Here is a 24256-nt window from a genome sequence, read left to right on the forward strand (position 1 = left end):
CGTTGGCCCATCCCCATAGGAAATGTTTAACGCTGCAACATTTACCTTTATCACCCATACACCATACGAATTTAGTTGTTTTTCTCCCATTTTCGCTGCGAAAGCAGAAACTTGTCTAGCGAAAACTTGCTTAGGAACATCTAGGAAAAACCTCCTGCCAATACCTCACTTCAACGAGTACAAACATACATGCCGTGTCTGCTGTCAAGCCAATCAAAGGGAGACAATCAAAGGGATCTTTGATTTAGTAATTTTGACGTCTGTGTATTCTTCTTTTCATGTTCTCTTGCAAATGTGCGTCTCCATGGCAGAAGAGCGTTTTGGATAATTGTCTACGTCTCTATGAACGACTAGAGCGCCGCTTTTGCATCTTCGCGTCTTTTCGGATATATCCACAGAAGGTGCAGTGTCTCGGAGACATTCGCAAAAAAAAATGCGGAAGCTTTTCTATCGCTTCCCTGCTGACGCTTTCGCCTATAGTAAGACACGGCGCAGACGTAGGGGGATTATACGGCCCTCGTAACAGGAAAGATGCGACAAAACCGTTTCTCGTGTCCATTTTTCGAGATATCAACTGGAACTAAGCGTGATCACGTTCATATTCGTGCGTTGAATCGTTAAAGGCACTATACACGAATCTGACGTAGTGAAGGATTCCGTGGGTAAAGCAAAAGATGGGGTTGTAGATTACGAGATCCGGGTTGATTCCGCTCATCTCTGCTCAATTCTCGCAAATGCGGCGTGGGAACTGTATTGTTTCCTACGAGGTACTTTAGGACGGGCCTAGACGTTTACGTCCCGGTCCCCTCATCAGCCTATTGATTGGGTTTACTTGGATGAGCTGGTGAGGCAATCACATTAATCTTCGACCGCTCGCAGGAAGATGCTGTGCGTCCACAAGGGAACCACGTTGCAACTGAACGAGAGTGAAAAACGACGTCATCTTTCACGCCGTTTTAGGACCATCAGGAAGAGATGAGAGGAACCACCCCGAATCCCACAGTCTACAACCCCAACTCAAGCTTTCCCGCGGATCCCCTCGCTGCGTCAGATTCTTGGTCTGCTGCCTTCAACCTTATCTGTTCGTGGAATAATCCGAACATCTGCTGTTCTGTAGTACGGTACTTGATAGCGGAATAGATGATAGCGGAACAAACCTCAGGACATTTTTGCAGCTTATTTCATGCAGAGGGTTTAAGATGTCGATTTTGTACTGAGATGGAGGCGTTGGAAAATTTTAAGAAGAGCTTTGAAAATCAATTGAAGATTGTATGAGCTCTTAGAATCCGCAGGCAAATTATTACGGGTTCTTAGAGTTGTAACATGATTCGAAATCTCCCTAAAGTTGATGCAAAACAAGAAAATAATAAGTAGTTGAAATTAAGATTGAGGAGTAAAACAAAATTAATGTAGGGGAGGTGCTGCTTCCTGGTAACTCATGAAGTCATACATACGGAAGTCACAAAATCACACAAAGACAGTAATAATTTATTGTTTTAAGACCTGAACAATGTGTTAAATTCCACATCAACTCGCAATTTCCTAGCAATCTGATTCCTTAGTTTCCATAATTCGCAGATCGCCTCGGGCGCACAACCAATGTGTCATCATCACTCCTTTGCCCTATTTTGAATATAGTTTAAAAAAATTCCCAAGATTACCTTTTGCGAAGACTCGGACAGTCCGAAAAGATTTAATTTAATAAAGAAAACTTCCAAGAAAGTATTGCAGGTTCAATTCGGTAGCTCACCTTTACCAACACTTCCCCTCGGCATGCGGTCTGGTATCCAGTGGAAGTTTCCATGAGAAATTCCCTTGCATCATTTGACATGTGAACGTGGCCAGCTAAATTCATATAAAGATGCTTATAAAGATGTCAAATTTATTATCTAACTAGTAGATAAGGGATCAGTTAATTTGCCGAAAAAATTGCAGTACATGTCTTGTTTTGCGGGTTAAGAACAGTTAGGGAATACAAAGTACGGAGAACATACAATAGCCCATGAGAAGACATGCTCTTTGCTCTAATTCATAGATAATTACGCGGATTTCATTGAGATTGCATATCAACTACAGTTTGAGAGAACGAATGAATCAAGAATGGATAGATGATCTTCGGAAGAAAGCAGATCAGAAGGGTCATGTCGAATCTCACCTTTTCCATTGCTCTCCATCCGACTTGCTGTATTTACCGTATCACCAAAAAGACAGTACCTTGGCATTGTTAAACCTACGACACCAGCCACAACGGGACCTAAAGAATTCACTGAAATTGTTTCAGATCGACCTGGAACTGCATTCTATGAAGTTTAAAGTTTTGAAGAGAGTTAGTAACCCATTCGCGTGAAGACAATCCCTCAGCTAATTCTTGCGTAATTCTTGGCAATACTGTAGACTGTAGATAAAGACAAAGATTTTCACCTTGAGATCTTCATAAAGACATAAGAAACAGAGATGCAACACCTTTACAGGAGCTGTTAGGAAGAAAATCAAATAAAAACTATTGGCGGCAATCATATCAAGAAATTTCGAAAATGTTTCTTAGGAATTTATCAGCTTTATTTCATAAAATTCCTCCACTAAAAGAACGGTCCATGGTTGTAACGTAATTACGATAGGTGAAACCTCTACTGTTCAAATGACACCGAGTCAAGGGTTACCTTATATCCCTACCGAAGAGGAAGCGAAAAATGTAAGTTAGATTATCCCTGGTGTACTTTCATCCTCCTATCATAGCGGTAAAGCAGAAACAAAATCATTGCAGTCGACACCGTAGGAAAAACCAAGAAAAAAACCACGATTACAAAGGCGACGGTTAACATTCATGATCTTATTCATATATATATATATATATATATATATATATATATATATATATATATATATATATATATATATATATATACATATATATATATATATGTATATATATATATATATATGATATTCTGTCACGCGTACGTGTGTGTGTGTCACGAATTTCGGAAAGGGGAGCGCGGCTGGTCTCCTCCGGCGTCGAGTTGATGTCTCGACGCCACAGATCCATAAAATGGGGTGCGACGGACCGGCGTCGAGTTCATGCGCCTTCGCCAGATTGCTATAGAATGGGTTGCGACGGGTCCCGCATCATCGAAATGGCCGTTTCATAGCCGTGGCCACTGGCAGCTTTGCTGTTCACCTTTATAATTCCTTCACCCGTCTAATTCCTTGCACGTTTACCGCAAGTTGGTAACATGCTTCCTCAGAAAGTGGAAGCACGCATGCAGACGGCTGCTTAAATAGTAGCGAAGAGTCTACATGATCTGACTCCGGCTTTGGTCGGACGTTCAAACTCATATGATTATAAACAGCAAAACGAACACCACGGGCTAAAGCCGGACTTCAGACTTTCCATGTTTCCACTTTCTGAGAGAGGCATGTTACTAACTTGAAGCAAACGCGCAAGGAGATAGACGCCCGAAGGAGTCATAAAGTCGAAAGGCAACGCGCCCTGTGACCACGGCTATGAAATGACTGCAACGTCTCATTTACCTTTTGCGACATGCGCACGAAGTTATTGCACACCATTTCGACGTCGTGGGACTCGACGCAATCCATTTTTCAATTTCGTGACACACAGACGAACAAACAGACAAACAAACACACGTGACAGACTAAGCTCGTTATTATATAGCATGATTATGATATATATCGTTCATAGTTATAAACATTAAACAGTTATAAACATAAACAATAACATCATCTGCTGCCGCAAAATTGCACTGTAAGGTTTAGATTGTGGATTAATCCTTCAGTCTTATGGATTATTCGCACCTGTATGTATACCGACACGAATATTAAGCGTCTCATTTGCCAGATGTGGAATCCGAAAGTTTTTCAGACCAACGATCAGCTCCAGTGACAAGTCACAGATTGCCTTTATATGTTCCTGGCCATTTCTGTTAGGTAAACCTGAGGCGCAAAGATATCCATCGCCTATAGTTTCTACCTAGAAAATACTTTCGCTTTGAATAAAACAGCGAATCAAAATAAGTGAGCTTTAACAACCTTGTAGACATCTTGACGCGAGATCCTCTCGTCAAAAAATGTGTACAATCCGTTGAGAAGAGCAACAACCTGAATTATACAAACGCGAATTATAAAATTATTGAAGATTAGAGGTGCAAAGGTTGTGATTAGAGGTGATACACAACGAAAGCTGCAGTATTTTCCACGTGAACTCAAACTATGTTCCCACTACTCCTCTGCGGTAAATCCTTCTCAACAGTCAAGAAGAGCTAGATAATGGATCTCTTTATTTGGCTCTACATGGTTGTTCTACATGGTTTTAGTATACTTTATTCTATTAATGTATCCTGTATGGTTCATGTTTGATTGATGATCAGAATGGATATTATCGGTTAGATTATGAATGAACACGTTATAAGGATATGTATGTTAAGCTTTTACGGTTCAAAGTGGAGAAGTTTTACTCTAAGTTGACTCGAGCATTTGATAGCTATTTGATACCAAAAGCACTTTTTACTCATATAAAGTGTAACGTCGGGTTATAAATTGAGCAACGTCAAAACACTATCGTTTAGACATGAAAGACTCCGTCCAAGTCCAAAACGATGCTTACGTTTCTAAGCGTAGATTGAAAAAGAAACCAGCTTCTTAACAATTTAAAATACCTGCATCGGAGTGCATTTGCTGGCGAGAGTTGTGAACGACACCACATCGGAGAAGAAAATTGTTACTCCATCGTAGCTTTCAGGTTCTACGGACTCCCCAGCTTTTAATTTGTCAGCAACTTGTCTGAGGATACTCAGATTTATTCACGCTCAAAAGCAGTTAAAGTGTATTGTTGTATTTGTATCCTATATAGTGTAACTAATGCACAGCTAACTCACTTCGGTAACATTCGGTAGAGCAATGTGTCGCTTTTCTTCTTTTCTGCCACAAGCTCCTTCATTCGTTCTTCAACCTGCGCCTCCAAAGAGCTGGCGTAGTTCTCCAAAGTGTTCATTACATGGTCCATCAGATTTTGTTTCCTTGGAAATAAAAATTATTTTAGTGTTAACAAAAAAGTAATCCATCACACACTTTCCCTTCTGCATAGATATGAGCTGTTTTTTCACTGCTTTCATACTTGGGCGATATCTCGGCGATTCAGACCAGCATTCGCGGATGAGGCTAATCTATACTAATTTTATAGTATTGAAAATCAAGGAGAAATCATAAGTAACTAAACACACTTTATATTTGACCTTTGCGAATCACAAATGTCTGAGAGATTCATTTCCAAGTATTGAAAACATTCACACCCACCATTGAAGGAATAACGTCGACGACTTCAACAGAATCCAGGCTCGGACGAAATGGATTCGTAGCTGACTTTGTTACCAGTCGGACGATTTCTAAACTAAGTCATAATTTCTTGATAAGCTTACATGTTGCAAGCCTTTTGAAGACACTTCTCCTAGATAGGAGCAGGTATAGCACTGTTGGCTAGAGATTTCGCTGTATACACGACCGATCGGAGGTTCGAATCCGCGCAAGCGCTCACCAAGCATTTCCTCCCTCCGGAGACGATAAATCGACACCAAATTTGTCTGGAGCATAATCGGCTAGCTTCGCAAGTCATTTTATGGGCCACTTACACGTTCGTAAACCTCAAACGATTCTGAATTGAAGGGAACGTGGTTGATTAACAACAGACACTTTCTCCTTTATCCTTATCTCCTAGATGGTTCAACAGGTTTGCTGTCTACCGCCTGTTCTACAAAATCATACAAGTCATGGTACTCATGGTACTCATAGTCACTTTGATCACCTTGACTCCCGTTGTTCTTCCAATTGATCGAGCATTTGTCCCGATCACGTGCCAGAGTCGCGAAATGGTTTCTCCTTTCGCGTGGGAAGCGAAGAGCAACGAATTCTTCTTTTAAGGACTTTGCGAAGAAGCCTGACCATCGGGTCGGCGGTCTTCCTGTAGTGCGCTTAATATCGCGTGGAACCCAGTCACTCACGGCCAACAGTTGTCGTTGAAGAGCATCACGTGTCCTTGTCACTTCATTTTGCTGTACTTGGCGAATGCGGCGCCGTCTCTGATTCTCAATCCCTGAGGAATCCCAGAACGTCGAATCTCGTCCCTCACTTGCGTGAAGCGGGATACTCCTAGCATCACTCTTTAGATTGAGCGTTTAATGACGCTCGCTACATTTTCTTCCTGCTTGCGAAGTGCCCAGATTTCTGAAGCATAGGCCAAAGCAGGAAGTACTGTGATGTTGAAGAGGTGAGCGTAGTTGGTGCACTCGGATAGGTTCGTTGAGCGTGAACGGGGCATCCGAGACTCATCCGTTACGCATGAACATCGTCATTTGCGGATCCAGCTGAAGACCGATACATCCATATGTTTCGTCGAACTCGGTAGGCATTTGTTCCGCTTGGCTGATGCTAAGTGTTATCAGTTCGATGTCATCAGCAAAGCGCAAATGGTGTAGCTGCTGACCATCAAACTTCACTCCCACGTCGTCCCATTCCAACTTTCGCATTGCGTTCTCGAGGGTGGCTGTAGATATTTTGGGCGAGATTGTATCGCCCTGTCGGACTCCTCTCTTTACATCAATGATGATATTCTTGTAGAATGGCGAAATTCTTGCCGTGAGGTTACTGTACAACTTTAGAGGTACCCGTATGTGCTGAGTAGGGACACAATGGTTGTCCAAGGCCTCTATAACTGCTTCTGTCTTAACTGAGTCAAAGGCCTTCTTTAACTCGACAATGGTGAGACATAGCGGCATTTTCTACTCTCATACATCTCTATGAGTTTCGAAAGTGTGAATGTGGTCAATCGTGCTGAATCCCTTTCAAAACCATGCTTGCTCGCATGGCTGTCCTTCATCCAAGACTTTTTTCAGTCCTATTATGGACCAGTTTTGTAAAGAGTTTGTAGACGCACGGCCAGTAAGCAGATTGGACGACAGTTACCGATGTCGTGTGGATCCTTCTTCTTGTACAGCAAGAGGGTCTCCCTGGTTTGCCACTGCTTGGGGGCCTTTCATTCCGACAGGTAACGAGTGAAGAGTCTTGCCAGGGTGTTGATGAGAACTGGCGGAAGATTCTTCAGATGTTCAGATCTCATCCTGTCGGGACCATATGCCGTACGATTAATTACCGGCATTATAGCGTGTCGTACTTCGGACAGGAGAACCTCTGGAGTGACATGTCCGTCTTCCCTCAGATGGTGGAGAGGACATGCCTGTCTAAGAGGTCACAATAGAAGTCGTGGAAGATTTTCTCCATTCCCCTTCTCGATGCTATGGCTGTTCCATTTGGGTTCCGGAGAGCACTCATTATCGTCTTGCGATTCGCCAATTCTCGACGGGCGTAGCGAATACTCTTACCAACCTCTGCAGCTTCAGCCAGCACTTCTGCTCTTCTCCCTTTAAGGTCTTCCTTTATCGCCTCTCTGCAAAACTTTGGGAGCTCGGACGTGTGTTCTTGGTTCCCTTCGGATCGTGCAGCTCCACGCTGACGTATCAGTTTTGGAGTTTTTGGAGCCAGGCTTGTCTTAGTGGTTTAAGAACTCTGAACTCTCTTTCCTCGTGTAGTTGTGAAGGTGGTAAACGAACCGATCGCCTTCCTCGTCAATGCTGTCCATTGCGCAATATTCCGAAGAGCCGGGTAGCGTAGCAAAAAGATCCCAGTTAGTGATAGTTCTTGGGCTCCGCTATTTGAACTTCGCGGCTTTCTCTTCTCTCTGGGTAAACGAAAATCTTGCCCGGATGGTGCGATTCCGTACAAAACTTTGGCACAACAGCGACATCTATCAGCCAAAATCTATTACTGACGATGATGTGGTCTATTTCATTACGGTACCCTCCACCGGGCGACTCCCACGTCCAGCGTAGAGAGGAGGGCTTCTGGAATTGCGAGTTTCCATGCATGGTCTTTGTCGTCATGATAAACTCGGAAGGCCTCTCCTCCTGTTCGTTCCATTGTAGGCTGTGGGTCCCGATGTGAAGTTCCTCTAGCGTTCTTCCGGGGCCAATCTTGGCGTTAAAATCACCAACAACGACCTTCTAGAAAGTGTGATCTTCTCTGTACAACTTCTCTAGGTCCATATAGAAAGCTTCGACATGTTCTTCTTCGTAACTTGATGTTGGAGCGTAAACGACGGAGACTGTCAAAGCTGGTGTTGAACTACATCTTCTCATCCCTAGACGTGCGATTCTGCTTGTAAGTTGTTCGAAAGAGACGATGTTTACTGCCTTACTTGTGTTGACGAGGACACCAACTCCACCAACTCCTCTACTGTTGCACGTTCCTAAGAACAGTTCTTCTCCAGTGTCATACACGGCGTTCACTGGGGTTTCGATACCCTACGAAACTCCTACAACCCCGTCATTCCTACTCCTACCGTACCAGGCTTTTCCTCTGGAATCAGGAGACTCTTTTCTATTACTGTGTTTTGCATAAGGATTTGAAACCCATAGGCAGGTTGCAAGACTCTAATTAGTCCCGTGAGTTGTTTGGAGAACTCTGCGTTCTCCCAGAGTGGAAAGGTGGAGCTTATTTGTTGGAGGCGACTTCAAACCGGCTCTCTTGACCCTTCTCCCAGTCACTTCATGGCCCGGCCGACGTGCAGCTTACAGGGATTTTATGAGTCAGTCCTGGCACAGCAGAAACAGAGAGTCCATCGCCTGAACCCAACTGAGTCTCAGGGCAGGGACAAGGTCGCTTTCGGTCCGCGATTAGCCTCCTATCCGCCACCCGGGGACGCGCCATGTAGCCTAACCGGCTATATGGCTCTAGTGGGAGAGATCCGTGGGGTAGTCATAGGAATGCGAAGAAAACAATAAGAAGTCGACCGAAAAGACGCTTTACATGCTGTGAATTGCTCATGGATAAGCAAGAACCTTAAAAGCAGTGTATCACAAAATTCACGTAGTAAGCTACAGCGAACGTGTAGAGTTTCGGTTCTAGACTACTAAATTGCGCGTGGCTCCGTTCACACCCTGCTAAGTAAGTTGGAACGTATCGCGTCAACCAATAAGCGATCGATGATCAGTGATGCCTTCTCGCCGGCCTCTTCAAGTAAAATCAATGAATAGAGTGCTAAAGGTACCGCATCATATACAAGGGTACCCGATCCATGTTACCTCGTATACGTCGTTCAAACCTACTAAATTTTCCGTACTACGTAAATTTTGTGAAACCCTGTCTTGAAACTCCACTAACCTTCCGGGGACTCATTTCTGTTGTCCAAATCCCATGCAGGTCTCTTGGTAAGTAACTCGCTAGCAATGATGGCGAAGCTGTAAGGTAGCACCGATGCGATTCGATGAATAAAAAACCACACATACCATATGCTAAGCTCCAATTACACATTTTGATCCGTATATTTCTTATCTCCTCTTTCTGGAATGAACATTAGATCATGCATATTCGATCACGAATATCATGATTTATAATAACGAGCTTAGTCCGTGTGTGTATGTGTGTGTGTGTTTGTCTGTGTGTCACAAAATTCGAAAAAGGGGGTGCTGCAGGCACATTCGGCGTCGGATTGGTGCGCTGGCGCCAGATAGCTATAGAAGGGGGTGCTAGGGGTCCACCGGCGTAGGATTGGTGCGCGGCGCCAGATAGCTACAAAATGGGCTGCAACGGGTCCACCGGTGTCGAGTTGGTGCGCCTGCGCCAGATAGCTATAATATGGGGTGCGACGGGTCCACCGGCGTCAAGTTGGTGCATCGACGCCAGATAGGAATAGAAGGGGATGCGACGGGCCCACTGGCGTCGGATTGGTGCGCAATAACTTCGTGTGCATGACGCAAAAGATAGATTGTTGCAGCCGTTTCATAACCGTGGTCACTGGGTGCTTTCCCTTTCACCTTCATAACTCCTCGGCGTGCCTATTTCCCTCTTCGCCTCAAGTTTGTAGCATGCCGCTCTCAGAAAGTGGAAACGCATGCAAACGACTGCTTAAATAGTAGCAAAATGTTTATGTGGACTGACGTAGAAAGTTATCTTTATCAGTAGGATGATGTTTTTCACGTCATTTTATGGCAAAACATCCTTCTTTGATAACTGTTTATAGAAAACAGGAGGAAAACCCATATTTTGCGTGATACTTTAAAATTTTGTCAATAACATATTGATAAGGAGTGTTTGAAGCTGAAGTTCCAATGTTCTCCAAATGTAGAACTGACGCGTTTAGAAAGAAGACTATAAAATCTTTCTCTTTTAGTTATAATATAAAAAAAGAGGAAAGATTGTTGGGGATACACAAATCCAATTTCATAGAACTAATAAAACTAATATTGACTTTCGTTGATCATTGAAGGCGAGCGAAGCAAACAACATCTGACCAATCTGAAGTCCTGCTTTAGCCGGACGATCAGACTGGTCAGATTATAAAAACGGTAACGTCAATTACACAAACTCTCTATATCAAATTCACCATCAGCACCACTAGCTTACCTGTACACGTCCCCTTCTGTATTTGGCATGTTGTCTGTGTCCCCACGCAAAATCTCTGGAGGTGTCCATAACATTTCTAAAAAACTACGAGAAGGTCTAGCCAACACATTTCTGTGATTGGTTATGGTTTTACCCTGAGAGAGGATAGCTTGATCTATTCTATCTGATCCGCGATATTATCTTTTAAAGCGATTATCCGCATCTTTGTTGAAGTGTGTCTTTAGAGGCAGCTCTGACCAACCTAATCAATCTTCATCAAAAGTCCCCCCAGAGTCAATTCATTTGCTTTCATATCCTGCAAGATTTGACGTGTTATCTGAACTCCTCAACGACGCGGATATCAGCAGCTTTTGTTCGTCATCTCAGTTCAAAAGCTGAACCCGGGACATTCCTCTGTTCACGTTTTACCAGACGACCTACTAATCCTCCCCATAATGTGGAGTGATCTCGATGAACTGAGAACGGCTCTCTACTTCTGCCATATCGTTTTTCAAAGCAAGAGACTTATTGTGGAATACACTAAGTCAAAAGGAGTCATATTGGAATGATTGCCGCTCCTCTTCATAGTCGATTTTCATCATCACTGATGGCGGTGCTAGTAGCATTCGATTCGCACATCGTGATTGGGCGAACAGCAACGTGGGCGGTAAAAGTTAACCTTACACGCTGGTTAAGGAATGCTGAGCAACTTTTAATCGGCTCTTTATATATACATACATATATATATATATATATATATATATATATATATATATATATATATATATTGCTATTGCCCTTTATATATTGCTACATTCTCGTAGGGGCATTCGAGAAGGCTCCGCTTAGCAAAGCAGAGGCGTAATCCAAAGGTTATGTAGGTTTCACATAATGTTGGCGACATGTTGAAGTTTGTAGTTCCTTTGCGACCATAACAACATCGCTGTACTACTGGAGCTCGGCAAAGGGCCATCTATTACGTTACGAGGTTGATAGAGAGTTCTTCTCATACAGAATCAAACTGATCATATATTGAGGTTAGACAGAAAGGGTCACGCAGTCGCCACGAAAAATGGCTTGCTCGTCACAGCTATTCTTTCCATTTCTAGGAACAGAATCACCCAATAAATCCTCAAAACATATGATAATGAGCTCGTGACTACCCGAGTCCTACTTACAATCCATATTGAACGAGTGATGTTCGTCATCTCACAAGTCCCAGAGGAGGTCTTCACTCCTGGACTTCTTAGAACTTCAGGACCTTACTACCTTACAGCGCTTGACGGTCTAGCGAGGTGTTGAAGTGCTGTCTTCAGATTAATAGGGGTGCTTCGTGGGTGTCGGTGACTCCTGTGAGGATGGTCATTTCTTCATCTCGGAATTATACCGGCTGGGTGTAGCATAGAGTTTCTTTGAGTTCTTGTCTTTTCACCCCTTCCGGCTTCCGACTTGAATCGCATTTCAGCTGAGGAGAAAAATTTCTTTTTCAGACGTTCATTGGTGCTGAAATCAACCGTCGTGCAAACAACGACAACAGAACTGTGCACGGATCTTATTTCTGCAGGAGCAAAAGCGAACTTTTCTCTCGGGATTAGAACTGCACCTAAAACACAACAGAGTCTCGTTTCGTATTTCAGACCTGATATGTGGGATTTTAGTCGAGATCAAACTGCAAAACTATTCTTGGAAGCGCACAGTTAAATTGTGAAGAAAAATTGGGCAACGGTCAGAGGTATGTGTGACATACCAGACATCTCTAAATATTTCGACCTCAGAGAGAGGGATGTTTGGACGATTTTATCCCACGGAAATGTGTAGACCTCGTTAGGGTTCTGCAGCCCAGCACATCTGCGAGGTCGGTCACTCAGCTTTGCTGTCAGGTGTGTAATAGTTAGAACGATATGGAGGCGTGGCAAGGAGAGGGTAGTAGTTTGATAGGATATGTATAGTACCGAAAACCTCGAGCAATTTCGGACTTTTGATGAAGACGAGATTGTCAGAACGTCAGGCCGAAAATTAAGTTTCGGCAATACCTCTTGGTAAAACAAGAAAACATTAATTTAGTACGCAATGCCGAGGTTTCATGAAGAGAGGACTTCCAGATTGGAGGGACCTTTCTTGTTGGAACGTAATCGAGGTGAAGTTTAATATTTGTCATCTTACAGTAGCGCTGCTCTTCATGTACTAGTGGGGGTGACTCTGCCTTGCAACTTGATGGTGCTCCTTAAACGTGAAGTAATGATGAGCTTTGTCTGTTTGCACAAGCTAAAAAACAGCTACCATTGTCGAGTGCAACTAGGACAATGTCATTTTTATAGCATATCGAATTGTTGTTCAAGTCCCACCATTGCAATCGCAACAATTAACTTCAACTAATTCTATCCGATGGCCTATATCTTGGACATGAGGGCATTGATTCCATCACAAAAGCAGGCACTTTGATCACTTCATGGATTCCTATAGAAGCGCTGTTACGTCATGATCTTTCAGCCGTGCAAGGGCCCATCTAGATCCCATGATGAGCCAAATTCCTCCGCTAGGGTGTTCTAATCGCTCACAGCTACTGATAAACCATCACCAAGTGAGTTCTCAGATATATCATAATAATTTGCCAATAATACACCTTGGTTTATTTAATATCCTTCTGATAACACGTCCATATTTGTGAAAAGAGACACGAATGATACAAGGCGGCAGTGAATTATTAACTTGTACACATGTAGGGTTTGTAAATAACTGATTGTCCGCTACTATCGCGCAGTGCCCCTAACTTTTAAGCAGAGTAGGAACGGAGACAATGCGAAAATAACGGAGATGCAATAAAACTTTACCATCTCCGGTTACTAACCGCATCTAGTTCTATCACTGTTAAGAGGACAGAGCCTAAGGTAATGTATCTAAAATGTAGTACATCTTCGTGGTTAAGTGGTTGATACTTTGAGCGACGAGTTCAATAAGGAAGGATCTACGTCATACAACATATACTCCAACAATGCAACGAAATTGTGTACTGCATTGGATGCAGTGATCTCAAATGTTTTGCCGAAAGCGGAAGCACTATACCTTCTGGTGTTCTTTTTTCAGTTTCTTTTATACACGACATCCCATAGTAGGAGACCTTCACTTGCCATCGATCGTCAACTACACAATACTTAAAGGAGAGAATACTGTATTTTAACACAAGAACGTATATTATTAACATATTAACACAATGAAGTGACATCAAATAAATGATATCACATTTCACACAAAGGACTAATTTTCTCATAGTGAGAAAAAACTTTCCTAGAAAGTGGCGAAAATTAAAATAGGAATTTGCAAATATTATCGTTGTTTTTAAGATTTTCCGAAAACGTAAAGAGAAGGTCCTTATACCTGAGAAGTGAGGTGTCCGTGTACTACCATGGTAGATTCATGAATGAATTGTAACCCCTGAAAATATGTATATTGTTGTACGACTTAAAAAAAAAACTTTTTTCCTAGACAAGGCCGCAAATGAATCTTCTATATCCTCAAGTAAATTATGAAGGATAGCTTCGACAAGTGCACCGTTTTGACGTTTTAATTTCAAAAATCAGGAAAATGCCTCTCACCGCTGCTATGTCCTTCATCATCGATTGAATAAAAAAACTGTCCATTGGTAGAGATCCTTTGGTGATCACTTCCTCAACATGTGATGAAGATTAGAAACACTTAATATCTTTTATCTTAATATCATTGCACGTGATATATGCAATTTCAGGTAACTTAATGGTAATACTCGTGAGTAACTTCTTGAATAACTGCAGAAGTGGTTGTCTCTTCGTGTTTTCTAATTTCTAATTTGAAATCCTGAGAATAGAACTCTATCTCCAGTGCATGCCCTGACAAGGTTTCTCTCTCTGTTTACTTTTTGTTCTCCTCTGTGAAGTGAAATGCTTCCTATTCCCTGAATTCCAGTTAGAGATTTATGTTGACTAAATAAGTAATTAGTGGATAGTTTTGCTAGTGCTTACATATGACAAAAAGCTTCTAACCTGCAAAGTTCCTCTTGAACAAAATCGCCAAAGTGAATAGACCAGGCCAGCATCTACAGAGATGCCGACGAAACGATTGAGATTATCGTGTTCGATTTGACGCATCTGCAAAGCCTTCTTCATTTCCATTCATCGCAGAAGTTTTAGAATGTCAGTGACACAAACGCTTCTGAATTCTGCTTTCGTAGCTTCCCCAAATCGAATCAAAACCAAGTGTTTGTAAGCGGTCAATGTATCCACACCATGATAGAAGTAACAAATTTTATCGGTTTCTTTCTTTGCTTCGAATATTTTGGAGTGATTCACTGACGATGCTGACAAGAACGACTGCGTTGTGCTCTACAAATTCTCCTGATTTGAAGGGCAGAAATGGTACTCGGAGCTACATATTTCTAATAAATTTACTTTCTGAGTGGTTCTCGTAAGTTCGTAATGAGGAATCCTCCAGAGGGCATCGAGTTTTTCCCTCTCCTTCTGTTTGACTCTGAAACGGAGGATATTAAGAAATCTTCCACCTCCAGTTCTAAATGAAAACCACCTGATTGTTACTACAATCAGAATCATAATAAGAACTATGATGAACGCCAAAGTTACACAGGCAGCCAAAATCACAAACAGCTGATGCTCCTGGACGAAAGAAAGTGGACAGTCAGCTCCTGAAAAGCTGTTTTCAATATCCTGCGGTAGCAAGCTGACACACAACCGACTTCGTAACAGCAAAATGCCGCTAACGATTTGCAGTTGTTGAGGGACGTTGCTAGTAAACGGCACACTGGTGAATCCCAAAGAAACTGATCACGCGCTTTGTCCTTTTCATCGTTGTTGTTTGGAATTTGTAAGAAAAGGTGTTTTGATGTCTAATGCTAGCCAACTCTGGTTCTATTTAAAGTGAAACGGACTTATTAGTGTGACCTAGTGTTTTCCATCAGCAGGGGAAAAATGTACACGGGTGCTTCAGCCAACGAAATTGCAGCAAATATGCGGTTCAGTTTCAACTATTACATATGTTGAAGGCTTTGCAATGCAAAAAAAACGCAACTTTTTCGTTGTTCAGTTTGTATTTATTTCTAAACTTACAGATTTTTAGTTTATTCAGTTCCCCTGTTTCTACTTCCGCCGTTTTATTATTAAGCAATTTTAGAATGCGCGAGCACAGAATAACGTCCATATCTTGATGATGTTTCTAAAGCGATGTATTTTTATTATGCCTGTGAATCCACAAGCTGGTACATCTGGAGGACGTTTTCGGCCGTTCCATACCACATTCTGTTCTTCTTCTGGAGTATAGAAGGGGACCAGTGTCTAAAATCGTAGATGGATGGATGGAAATGACGAAATCAGAGTACTGGAAAAAAGATTTATTGAGTCGAAGTAACTCACGGCGGTGTGTCCTTCAGAATCCATTCTAATCAACGTCAGCCTCTGTACTCGATTATCAGTCCCCACTCCGTATAAAACAAAACTAGGAATTCTTGCGCCATCAGAAGCGATGGTAACGTTGTCAATTGCCCCTGAAGCAGTTACTTCACACCACAAATGGAAAGTACTGCAAAATTCTGACCTTCATAAACACCAGTACTCCCATCGAAGATCCACTTGCCATCTCTAATGTTTTTGTTCTCCTCAAGTGTTTGGTTCAGAACATTCGCATAGATAAGTACAGCGTCGTGCAGTTGGGGTGCATATTGTGCCATCTTTGTTTTAAAAACTGCTGATTAATACAGTAAAAAACAAACATATCATGGCGTCGTAAAGAAGAGGGATAGGCTGAATATGCTCGCCAGTTGAAGCCATCCTTCGGCTGGCATGGCAAAGCAGATCTTCTTGAAACAGCGCAATCATAGTGTGGCGACCGCACGCACAAAAATTTTGACGTCTGTATCTGTGTGCTAATCTGGCGAGCGGCAATCTGGTTTCACTGTGCCTCACGAGTCGCAACAAGATCACCGTTCCTCGGGCAAAGCTTGCTTTAAAACCTACTTCATCTGGAACTTTTTTTGAATCAGACTGTGCAAAACAGTGAGCTTTTCTATCACAGTTCAAAGGTTTTGCTATTTAAGGTTTTCTAGACAGAATGGTGAAAATGGGAACTTCTTCAATGATTTTCTACTTTGCTCACGTTCCATCCTTTCGAAGCGGTACATCCCATACAGTTAATCGGTGGCTCCGTCATTTTTTGAGAAACGTTCGCGGAGAACTCACTTATTGCAGACGACTCGTCATAGTCCTCATTAAGCTAAAAAGGTAAATTCCTAGCATAGTTGTATTTGTAAACTGTATTCAAAGAAAGAAGAACCTTATAATCAATATTTTCAATGAGATTCTATAACAGTCGGAAGCAGAATGGCAGTAAGAGTGGTAATCTCCAAAACTGTGAATTTAAGCTGATATGCTGAGGGATTCTTTTGTAGTGCTTTGATTCGTTCACTGTTAAGAAAAAATCCTGGGAAAATGTGGATTGGAATTATAAGCTTCAAATGTCATATTTGTGAACACGGATATCTTGGGTGTTTCCCCTAAGGAACTGACTCCATATAGTTGGTTCTTTTGTACTTAATTTACATAGGCTTCTTAGACTTCATCAAGCAAGTCTTCTCATGTATATGCTTCTGTCAAAGGCGGAAAGAAGACCTCTTCGACAGGTTATGTTCACAAAACCGCAGAGGTCGTTTTACTATGTTGAAAGTGTGGGTGATAATCTGCATGTTTTCCCTACTACTTGTAACTTTTTGAAATTATAGCCTGCCTCTTTCCTCTACAGTCCATTTTTCTTGCCAATACCGTTTCAGAAACATTGTTGACAGCAACTGGTCCGTGCAAATGACTGTATGCACAAAATATGCGTGTATACAGGGTGTACATGCATACAGCTGTGTGCATGTGTGTAACGTGTGTGTATCATATACAGATTTACTCACGCTGCGTGCGCTCCCATCGCTGAGCATGAACGTTCTCTTGAATGCTTCAAGAGCATCATTGTTTCGTCCGTCAGGTGTCTCACTTAGATCTTCCCAAACATATAGGGTGCGGTTTCCGGAGCCACCAATTCCTCAATGGTTATCTTCTACAAAGAAATTAGACTTGGAAGAATCATTGATGAGCGAACAACATTTTTGGGTAGAGTTTCGGCAAAAAATTTGCCTGCGGCATTTCTACTGTAGAGACTGAAAAGTCAAAATGGAGGAAAAACCATGCCAACACGAAAAAAACTTCGAAAAAAACTCACTAAATCCTGAATCGAGCAGATCAGCAAAAATGTAAACATACTCGTCGTTGAGCAAGTTCTGATCTTTAGCAGTGAGCATGAATAATCGCTTGTTTTTAGGACTGTTTAGACACACAATGATTACTGAAACGAAGTAGGTCACGCAATACATTAAAAAAGTACATAACTTAGACTTCTCAACCACGCAATTGAGAACTTGCAGTTGATACCAACTTCTCGCTCGGGTGCTCGTCTCCTTCAGTGCAGCGGCAATTGCTGCAGTAGTGACGTTTCTCAATACGGCTGTGAATGAAATGGTGGTAGGAGGATTTTGGAAAACTGCCTTCTAGAATCACCGTGATCTCATCAAAGACGTTCAACGGGAGTAGAAACATCAGATTTCGACGTGCCTGGATGTCGTTCACAAAGATGGGACATTTCTGATTGTCTTCATCATCGGAGTAGATGAACGCGAATTGATTCCATTCAAAGTGTTCCATGATAGATAGTAAGGCGAGGCTTAGACTGAAATTAACAGCGGAATCTAAGATGGTGGATCTTCTCGTATAGAGTGGTGTTTTAAAACAAGCGAGTAGGTTATTTAACGCGACAAGCCCAAGGAAGACAAGTAAGCTATGAGAGATTGAAAATTGCTTCCATAAAAACAAACTTTTTTTAGCCACTCTCGACGGCTTGCTTTCGTGCGAATGGCGAGAAAAAAAGAAGATTTAGTCAGGAAAAATTATGTCTAGTTCAGAACTGTTTCTGCTGTACACATAGCTTTGAGGATTTTGAGCCCGTCTATGAGCTTGAAGCGCTTGTCGAGTCTTGTCGAGTCTTACGTGAAATAGTTTGGCGTCATAATGATAACCGTTGGGAAGCGAGGAACAACAGCGAGTTCGTTAGCCGTTGTAAATCCCCAAATATAATTCGGAAGATTGTAATAAGCTGCAATCACTCCAACAGCTATCGCTGCTAAAATAAAATTAAAGAAAAGATCTTCATATTATGAACAAGTTTGTGGTCAATCTAATGCTTTCTGCTCACTCACGAACGTTGCACGTTGGTCCAATGATTACATCAACTTCGAAGTCACGAATAAGCTCAACAGCATAACCCACGGCTTCCTCTTCGATGCAGTTATCGTAGCGAATAGTCACACTAAATTTTTTCAGAAAAAAAACTCCGGTTTTTTGTGGAATTAGAATTTGATCAACTTGAAATCGAAGTTGTCCAGAAGATGGCGTTTGCGAATCTGATCAATGGCGAGATAGAGAGCGCCGATGCTTCCGGTGTACCCAACAAACGGCGTGTACCTACAACCAACAAATCTTTGAGTTCATCTAGTTGATCAAAGTTCGTGAAAACATTCTACCGTACCTCAGATGGAAGCAACAATTTCATGAGAACTCACGTGGAATTTTCATTTACAAATAAGCCACCAATCCTGATTGTTTTTCTTTCCCACGTCGTTTCTTGTGCTCTGACATGCTAAAAATCTGCTAAACAAAATCAAAAATCGGATTCTGAATGAACAAATTGTGACGTCATTGCCACTGTTCTCGTAAAATAAATAACGCTACAAATAAGTACGTTGAGAGGGGGAATAAACAGGATCATGTTTGGCTTCTTCGCCGAGCTGAGAGAGTCTAGCAAGAGGCCAAACTATGAAGTTCAATCCTTATGGGATATCGCCTTCGCGTTTGACTTCAATTCAGGATTGTTTGAGGTATAGGAACGAGTGTTAAGCAACACGATCACCTACGGGACGAGCCGATGTCCAGAGTCAGTGTTGTTATACTCCCAGAGTTTGGTACTAATTTATTAGGGATTAATAAAGGCCTTGGTTGGCACGGCACAGCGGTTTTAAACCGTCGATCGTGCAGTGACAGTCAAACCTCATGCCGACTGCTTTACATCCGCCTAACTTAGGCCTCAGCAAGGTAAGCTCCTTTGCCTAAGCCTGTCTTTCTAGTTTAGAGGTAGTAAGAGGTTGAGATCAATTTATTAAAATGTGGAAGAACTTTTCTAAACTGCTTGCCTACCGTTACTAATACGTTTAGCAAATAGTATTTAACATTCAGCAAGTATTTTGTAATATTTGGCAAATAGTTTTGTATTTATTTAATATGTATTGATATGTATGGAAATCTTACCATAAAGGTAGACAGCAAAACCACATATATTGGCAGCATCGCAATATGAAAACGCGTAATGATTCGGTCACATATTAGTATTCTTTGTTAGACAACCAAAACTACTTTATTGCCTGTGCGGGTTTCTCAAAAACCAATTGTTTGCGAGAAAGAAGCCGCACATATTTGCTGTATAGGGGTTGTGTAAGCGTTGGAGAAAGACATGAAGACATGAAAAGCGTGGGGATGTGGAGCTTATTGAGATTTTTGGTTTCTGTCTTCTCGAAGATCTATATATCACAGCAAGGAGTTTACCAGTTTACAAGCCAGATGTATCAGGACCAGCTATGATGATCCATGTATAGGATGATTCAACTCTCAAACCCCTGCAAATGACGAGTAGTTTTGTTAGGGTTTTACGAAATTCAACATCGTCCAATTTACCGACTCTCGAAATTCAGTGTTTTAACTATGTGAAAACTCGTATAACCCCATAACGCGGAATGTGCAGATAAAAAATAAAGAAAACTGCAGTTCCTTAGTGGACGTACGTTGCACATCTACAGTGTTGATATGCTTTAAAAAAATGAGATTCGCTAGCATTTTCTGCAAGGGTATCCGTTGACTTCTGCACATGATTGCTTACATATTTTGTTGGATATTTATTTATTTATTTATTTATTAACAAATATGCTCAAGCTGCTAAACAACAAAGGACAAAACAAATAAGAAACAAAGAACAAAATAGCAAGTAACGTGCAAATATTTTGGACAGAAATTTAACAAATAACCAAAAGGCGATCACTGCATTCGTTGAAGCTCACATTTTTGAGTGAACACTAAGCTAAGTGATTTCTTGAGCAAGGTCACGCCACTGGAAGAGCAACGCCGGGCGAGATCTGTAATCTAAAAGCTTTAATCTAAATACAAGCCTCAGGCGAATCTCTAAAGGGAGCTCACGGAAAGAACCACAAGTGATAGCCAATGGGACAGGAAGTATTCTAGGGTAGCCAATGTGGCACGAAGTATTAAAGGGTGAAACAGTAGGCTAAAATCAGAAAAAAAAAACGAGACACCGACATTCTGTTACCTAAAATATAATTTGAAATAATATCAGAAATGAGTGGAGCAACGTATACGAGTCTGACAGTTACCTGCACGTGATGTACTATTCACACTAAACGCAATTATGCATTTGAGTATACGCCTCGCGACAAACCTCCTTTTCGTAACGTTGAACTGCCGGTCCCTGTCAACTGAACTCCAGCAAGCTGCTCTGTCAAGAGAACCGCAGCTTGCGTAGCAAAGGACACCTCCTCTGACGCTAGAATATTAACGAAAGCCGAAGATGTTAGGCCGTAACATTCGCCCGTCGATGAAGGCGAGTAAGTATACTGATAAGACGTGAGATGAAAAATGCAAGAGAAAGACAAGTCGTATCATTTGTAGTCAGTGAACCGTCAATATGAAGAAAGAATTCAAAAGTTAGCGTTAAAACAGGTGAGGGACATTAAGGAAATACCACAAACTCACGTCTTCTTCCATTGGCACTATATATCTTCCATTGTATACTTACTTACTTAGAACTGTATAGAAGTATGGAATCAATTACAAAACAGATTTGAGGATATTCTTCATCAAATGCTGCAATACAGCAGGTCCATTGAGAAGTAACACGAAAAAAGACAGTGTAGATTTGTACTATGGAAAAGATTGATCACGTTATGTTCACAGACTTGATACACGAAGGTGTATTGTACATGAGTTGTCTTAAAACTTAATGAGGTAGCCTTGTAATGTCGGTATCTGATCTAGAGATAAGACCATAATCATGCTGAAGCTTATGTTAAGAGCACATCTAGAACGTGGGAACCAGTTGCCCAAATTAGGTTCAAACAAGAAGAAATGGAGCTGAAAGCGGACAAGAAGACCGAGCCTAGTCAAATAAGCCTAGTCTGCAACAAAAAGGGGCAAGTGTATACCAACTTTGTAACAAATATTAAGCCTACAAACATATTTTAATTCTACTATAGAAGGTACAAAAATGACTGACCCCACCTTCAATATTATTTGAACTTCAGAAAATCAAACAATTCTCTCCGGTATTTGCTTCTTTATTTCACTCTCCTCCACGTTCTGTTCATCATCTTTCGCTTGCGTCTTCCGTACCATAAATATTGTATACTATACTAATTTTTATTTCCACTTAATTCCTCGCTTTTGGATGTCCAACATTACTTGATGTAGTATTACGGCACAAAACTCAAAACATCAAACTCCGAGATAGAGAGAGAAGTTACTAACTACCCCTCAAGTCCCAGATCATAGCACGCAGAACAGTTCATGGGATAACCGCCGAAAGTCATAACTGACAGAAACACGAACGAACTAGCCCCATGGCAATCTCTGCGCGGATTAAGTCTGGGGGAAGATTGGGAGCGTGAGGCCCCTATAAAAAACCTATGATTAATAGTTCCGGTATGTGGTGGTCTCTTACCAGATTAAGCAAATGAGCTAAGCACTAGCTGATGTGTTGTTTTCTGAGTCTACCTTTCGTTTGACTGTTTTCTGTAAGATGATAAGACGCTTTAGATTAAGTCACTGATGTCTTTGACTTTGTCTTTCCGGCTCTTACAAAGGCGATAACGCTGAACCGTTAGTTGTTACTGAAGAAAGCTCAATACCAATCATGGCTACAGCTCAAGCAAATCAATAGAAAGTTACGTATTATAACATAATCTCTAGACTTTATTGATTGAACCACATCTTCACCAGGTCTCATCTAGTACAACGTTGTTTACCGTCTGGACCCAACGTTAGGTCAAAACACACACAAAATACAGAAGAATGACATTACGAATTGACGGAAATAAAAACTCACTGGACGTCAGTCCAGCGCATTATTCACTAGACTCTCATAACTATTAATATTTTCCTCGTTCTTTATTGCAAGCTTAACTAGGCCATATCGTCTGGTCGTCGTCTACAGACACTATACATCTATTTATATATACATTCTATACATCTATTTCATTGTATCATTTTTGATCTTCGTCCCTGGATTCCATAATCTGCATGTCTTCTCGTCCACACAACCAATGCGTCGTCATCACTCCTTTGCCCTGTTTTATATACACAATATTTTGACATTTTAGAAGGAAGAACTCTCGAAAATAGAAGGAATAAATTTTAGCCACTGATAGCAGAAGCTTATTTCCAGAGAATTGCTAGAGTTACGGCATGTAATGATTGGGAGAGAAAAACGTTACAGAAGATCTCACTTTTATCAGCACTTCTCCTCGACATAAAGTTTGATATCCGTTGAATGTTTTCATGAGAAACTCCTTCGCATCATCCGACATGTGTACGCGACCCGCTAAATGAACACTTATTTGTATAGATATTAGATATAGATAAAGAGATATCAAATAAGGAAATATTTATAAAATACCGAAGCTTTATAAAAGGATTTAGATTCGATCCGACATACTTGTACTGGTACGGCATCAAGTGTGTTGTGAGACCGAACTACAGTTGCTTACTAATTACTACGTAGTTGAATTCCTCGCTCAAATTAAAAAGAAACGAAACAAAATTCTCCACAAGCAGATCGGGACGCTTTTTTACCTTCATGCTCTATGTACATAAGTATCATTGCACCGTTGATTTCAATTACTTACGGGGATACTGAGTAAAACAAATCCATAAAAGTACATTGAAGCTCCAGTGTATCAAAAACTATGACTCTTCGATTCATTTCCTCACTGATAGGTCATAAAAATCTCACGTTTTCCATTGCTCTCCATCCGACTTGCTGTGTTTACCGTATCACCAAAAAGACAGTATCTAGGCATTGCTAGACCAACAACACCTGCCACAACGGGACCTAAAAATAGGCTTGTGATAGAGGAAGCGGAGAGGTTATTAATGAAGTCAACATATCTAAAGGATGAGGGTAAGGGTAGAAGTGTAGTCCATGGATATAGTCGTGGTCACGCTAAATCCCCTCTAACACTTTAGGAAAGGAAGAATGGAATAGCCTCGGTTGCAACAGCGCCTCAAACGATGCAACTTATTACGAGTAGTAGAAAGATGGTGATCCACCTTGCGCATGTCATTCTGTAGGTGGCGCTGCTTCTGCTGCTTGTTTCAGTTAAATTAGTTTGACGACAGACGGCTTCAGAGTTGTCCCCGTCCAATCGCGGAGTAAGTTGCATCGTTTGGGCAGGGATGCAACCAAGCTTGTTTCTCATGCTTTTTTCCAGGGTCACTAGGCGGAAACGCCGCTGCAAATCCTACCTCACGCCTCAAAGCGGCGCAGCGGTGGCCCTGGCCGTCGGGCAGCTATGGTGGCGAGACTTCGTCTCGGCAGGTTCAACCATGCCACAAAGGTGTCCGGCTAGTAGCCCGGTCCTTGGGCCAAGGCTACAGGCTAGCTAAGTGAGGAGGTAGTA

At 41.7% G+C, this 24256-nt stretch overlaps 2 protein-coding genes across 5 annotated transcripts; both read right to left on the reverse strand.

Moving 5' to 3' along the window:
• Positions 1–1542: 1542 nt before the first annotated feature.
• Positions 1543–23656, reverse strand: RB195_015061 (uncharacterized protein; the record flags this gene model as incomplete). 4 transcript variants are annotated; one of them, XM_064205588.1, is made up of 22 exons in its annotated part: positions 3739–3761; positions 3814–3988; positions 4048–4116; positions 4674–4797; positions 4893–5033; positions 5086–5180; positions 5311–5399; positions 9226–9302; positions 10468–10543; positions 11879–12049; positions 14705–14801; positions 14868–14946; positions 15001–15089; positions 16582–16698; positions 18024–18192; positions 18510–18642; positions 18719–18828; positions 18885–18983; positions 20608–20701; positions 20763–20850; positions 23084–23178; positions 23590–23656. In XM_064205588.1, the coding sequence occupies 22 exons, from the start codon at positions 23654–23656 to the stop codon at positions 3739–3741; spliced, it is 2277 nt and encodes a 758-aa protein (XP_064061468.1). The 4 variants fall into 4 exon arrangements, with proteins under 4 accessions (XP_064061466.1, XP_064061467.1, XP_064061468.1 ...); XM_064205586.1 differs by lacking the exons at positions 3739–3761; positions 3814–3988; positions 4048–4116; ... (6 more) ...; positions 20608–20701; positions 20763–20850 and adding exons at positions 8821–8903; positions 13510–13597; positions 14463–14567; ... (5 more) ...; positions 17902–18013; positions 19082–19158 and having other exon boundaries at positions 14628–14801; positions 18539–18642; XM_064205585.1 differs by lacking the exons at positions 3739–3761; positions 5311–5399; positions 9226–9302; ... (12 more) ...; positions 23084–23178; positions 23590–23656 and adding exons at positions 1543–1623; positions 1751–1845; positions 2156–2254; positions 5433–5555.
• On the reverse strand, positions 6336–6785 carry RB195_015062 (uncharacterized protein; the record flags this gene model as incomplete). Its single annotated transcript, XM_064205589.1, has 1 exon — positions 6336–6785. The coding sequence occupies one exon, from the start codon at positions 6783–6785 to the stop codon at positions 6336–6338; it is 450 nt and encodes a 149-aa protein (XP_064061469.1).
• Positions 23657–24256: the final 600 nt, after the last annotated feature.

The sequence above is a fragment of the Necator americanus genome, chromosome V, assembly GCF_031761385.1.
Source record: "Necator americanus strain Aroian chromosome V, whole genome shotgun sequence".
In the NCBI taxonomy this organism is placed as follows: Eukaryota; Metazoa; Nematoda; class Chromadorea; order Rhabditida; family Ancylostomatidae; genus Necator; species Necator americanus.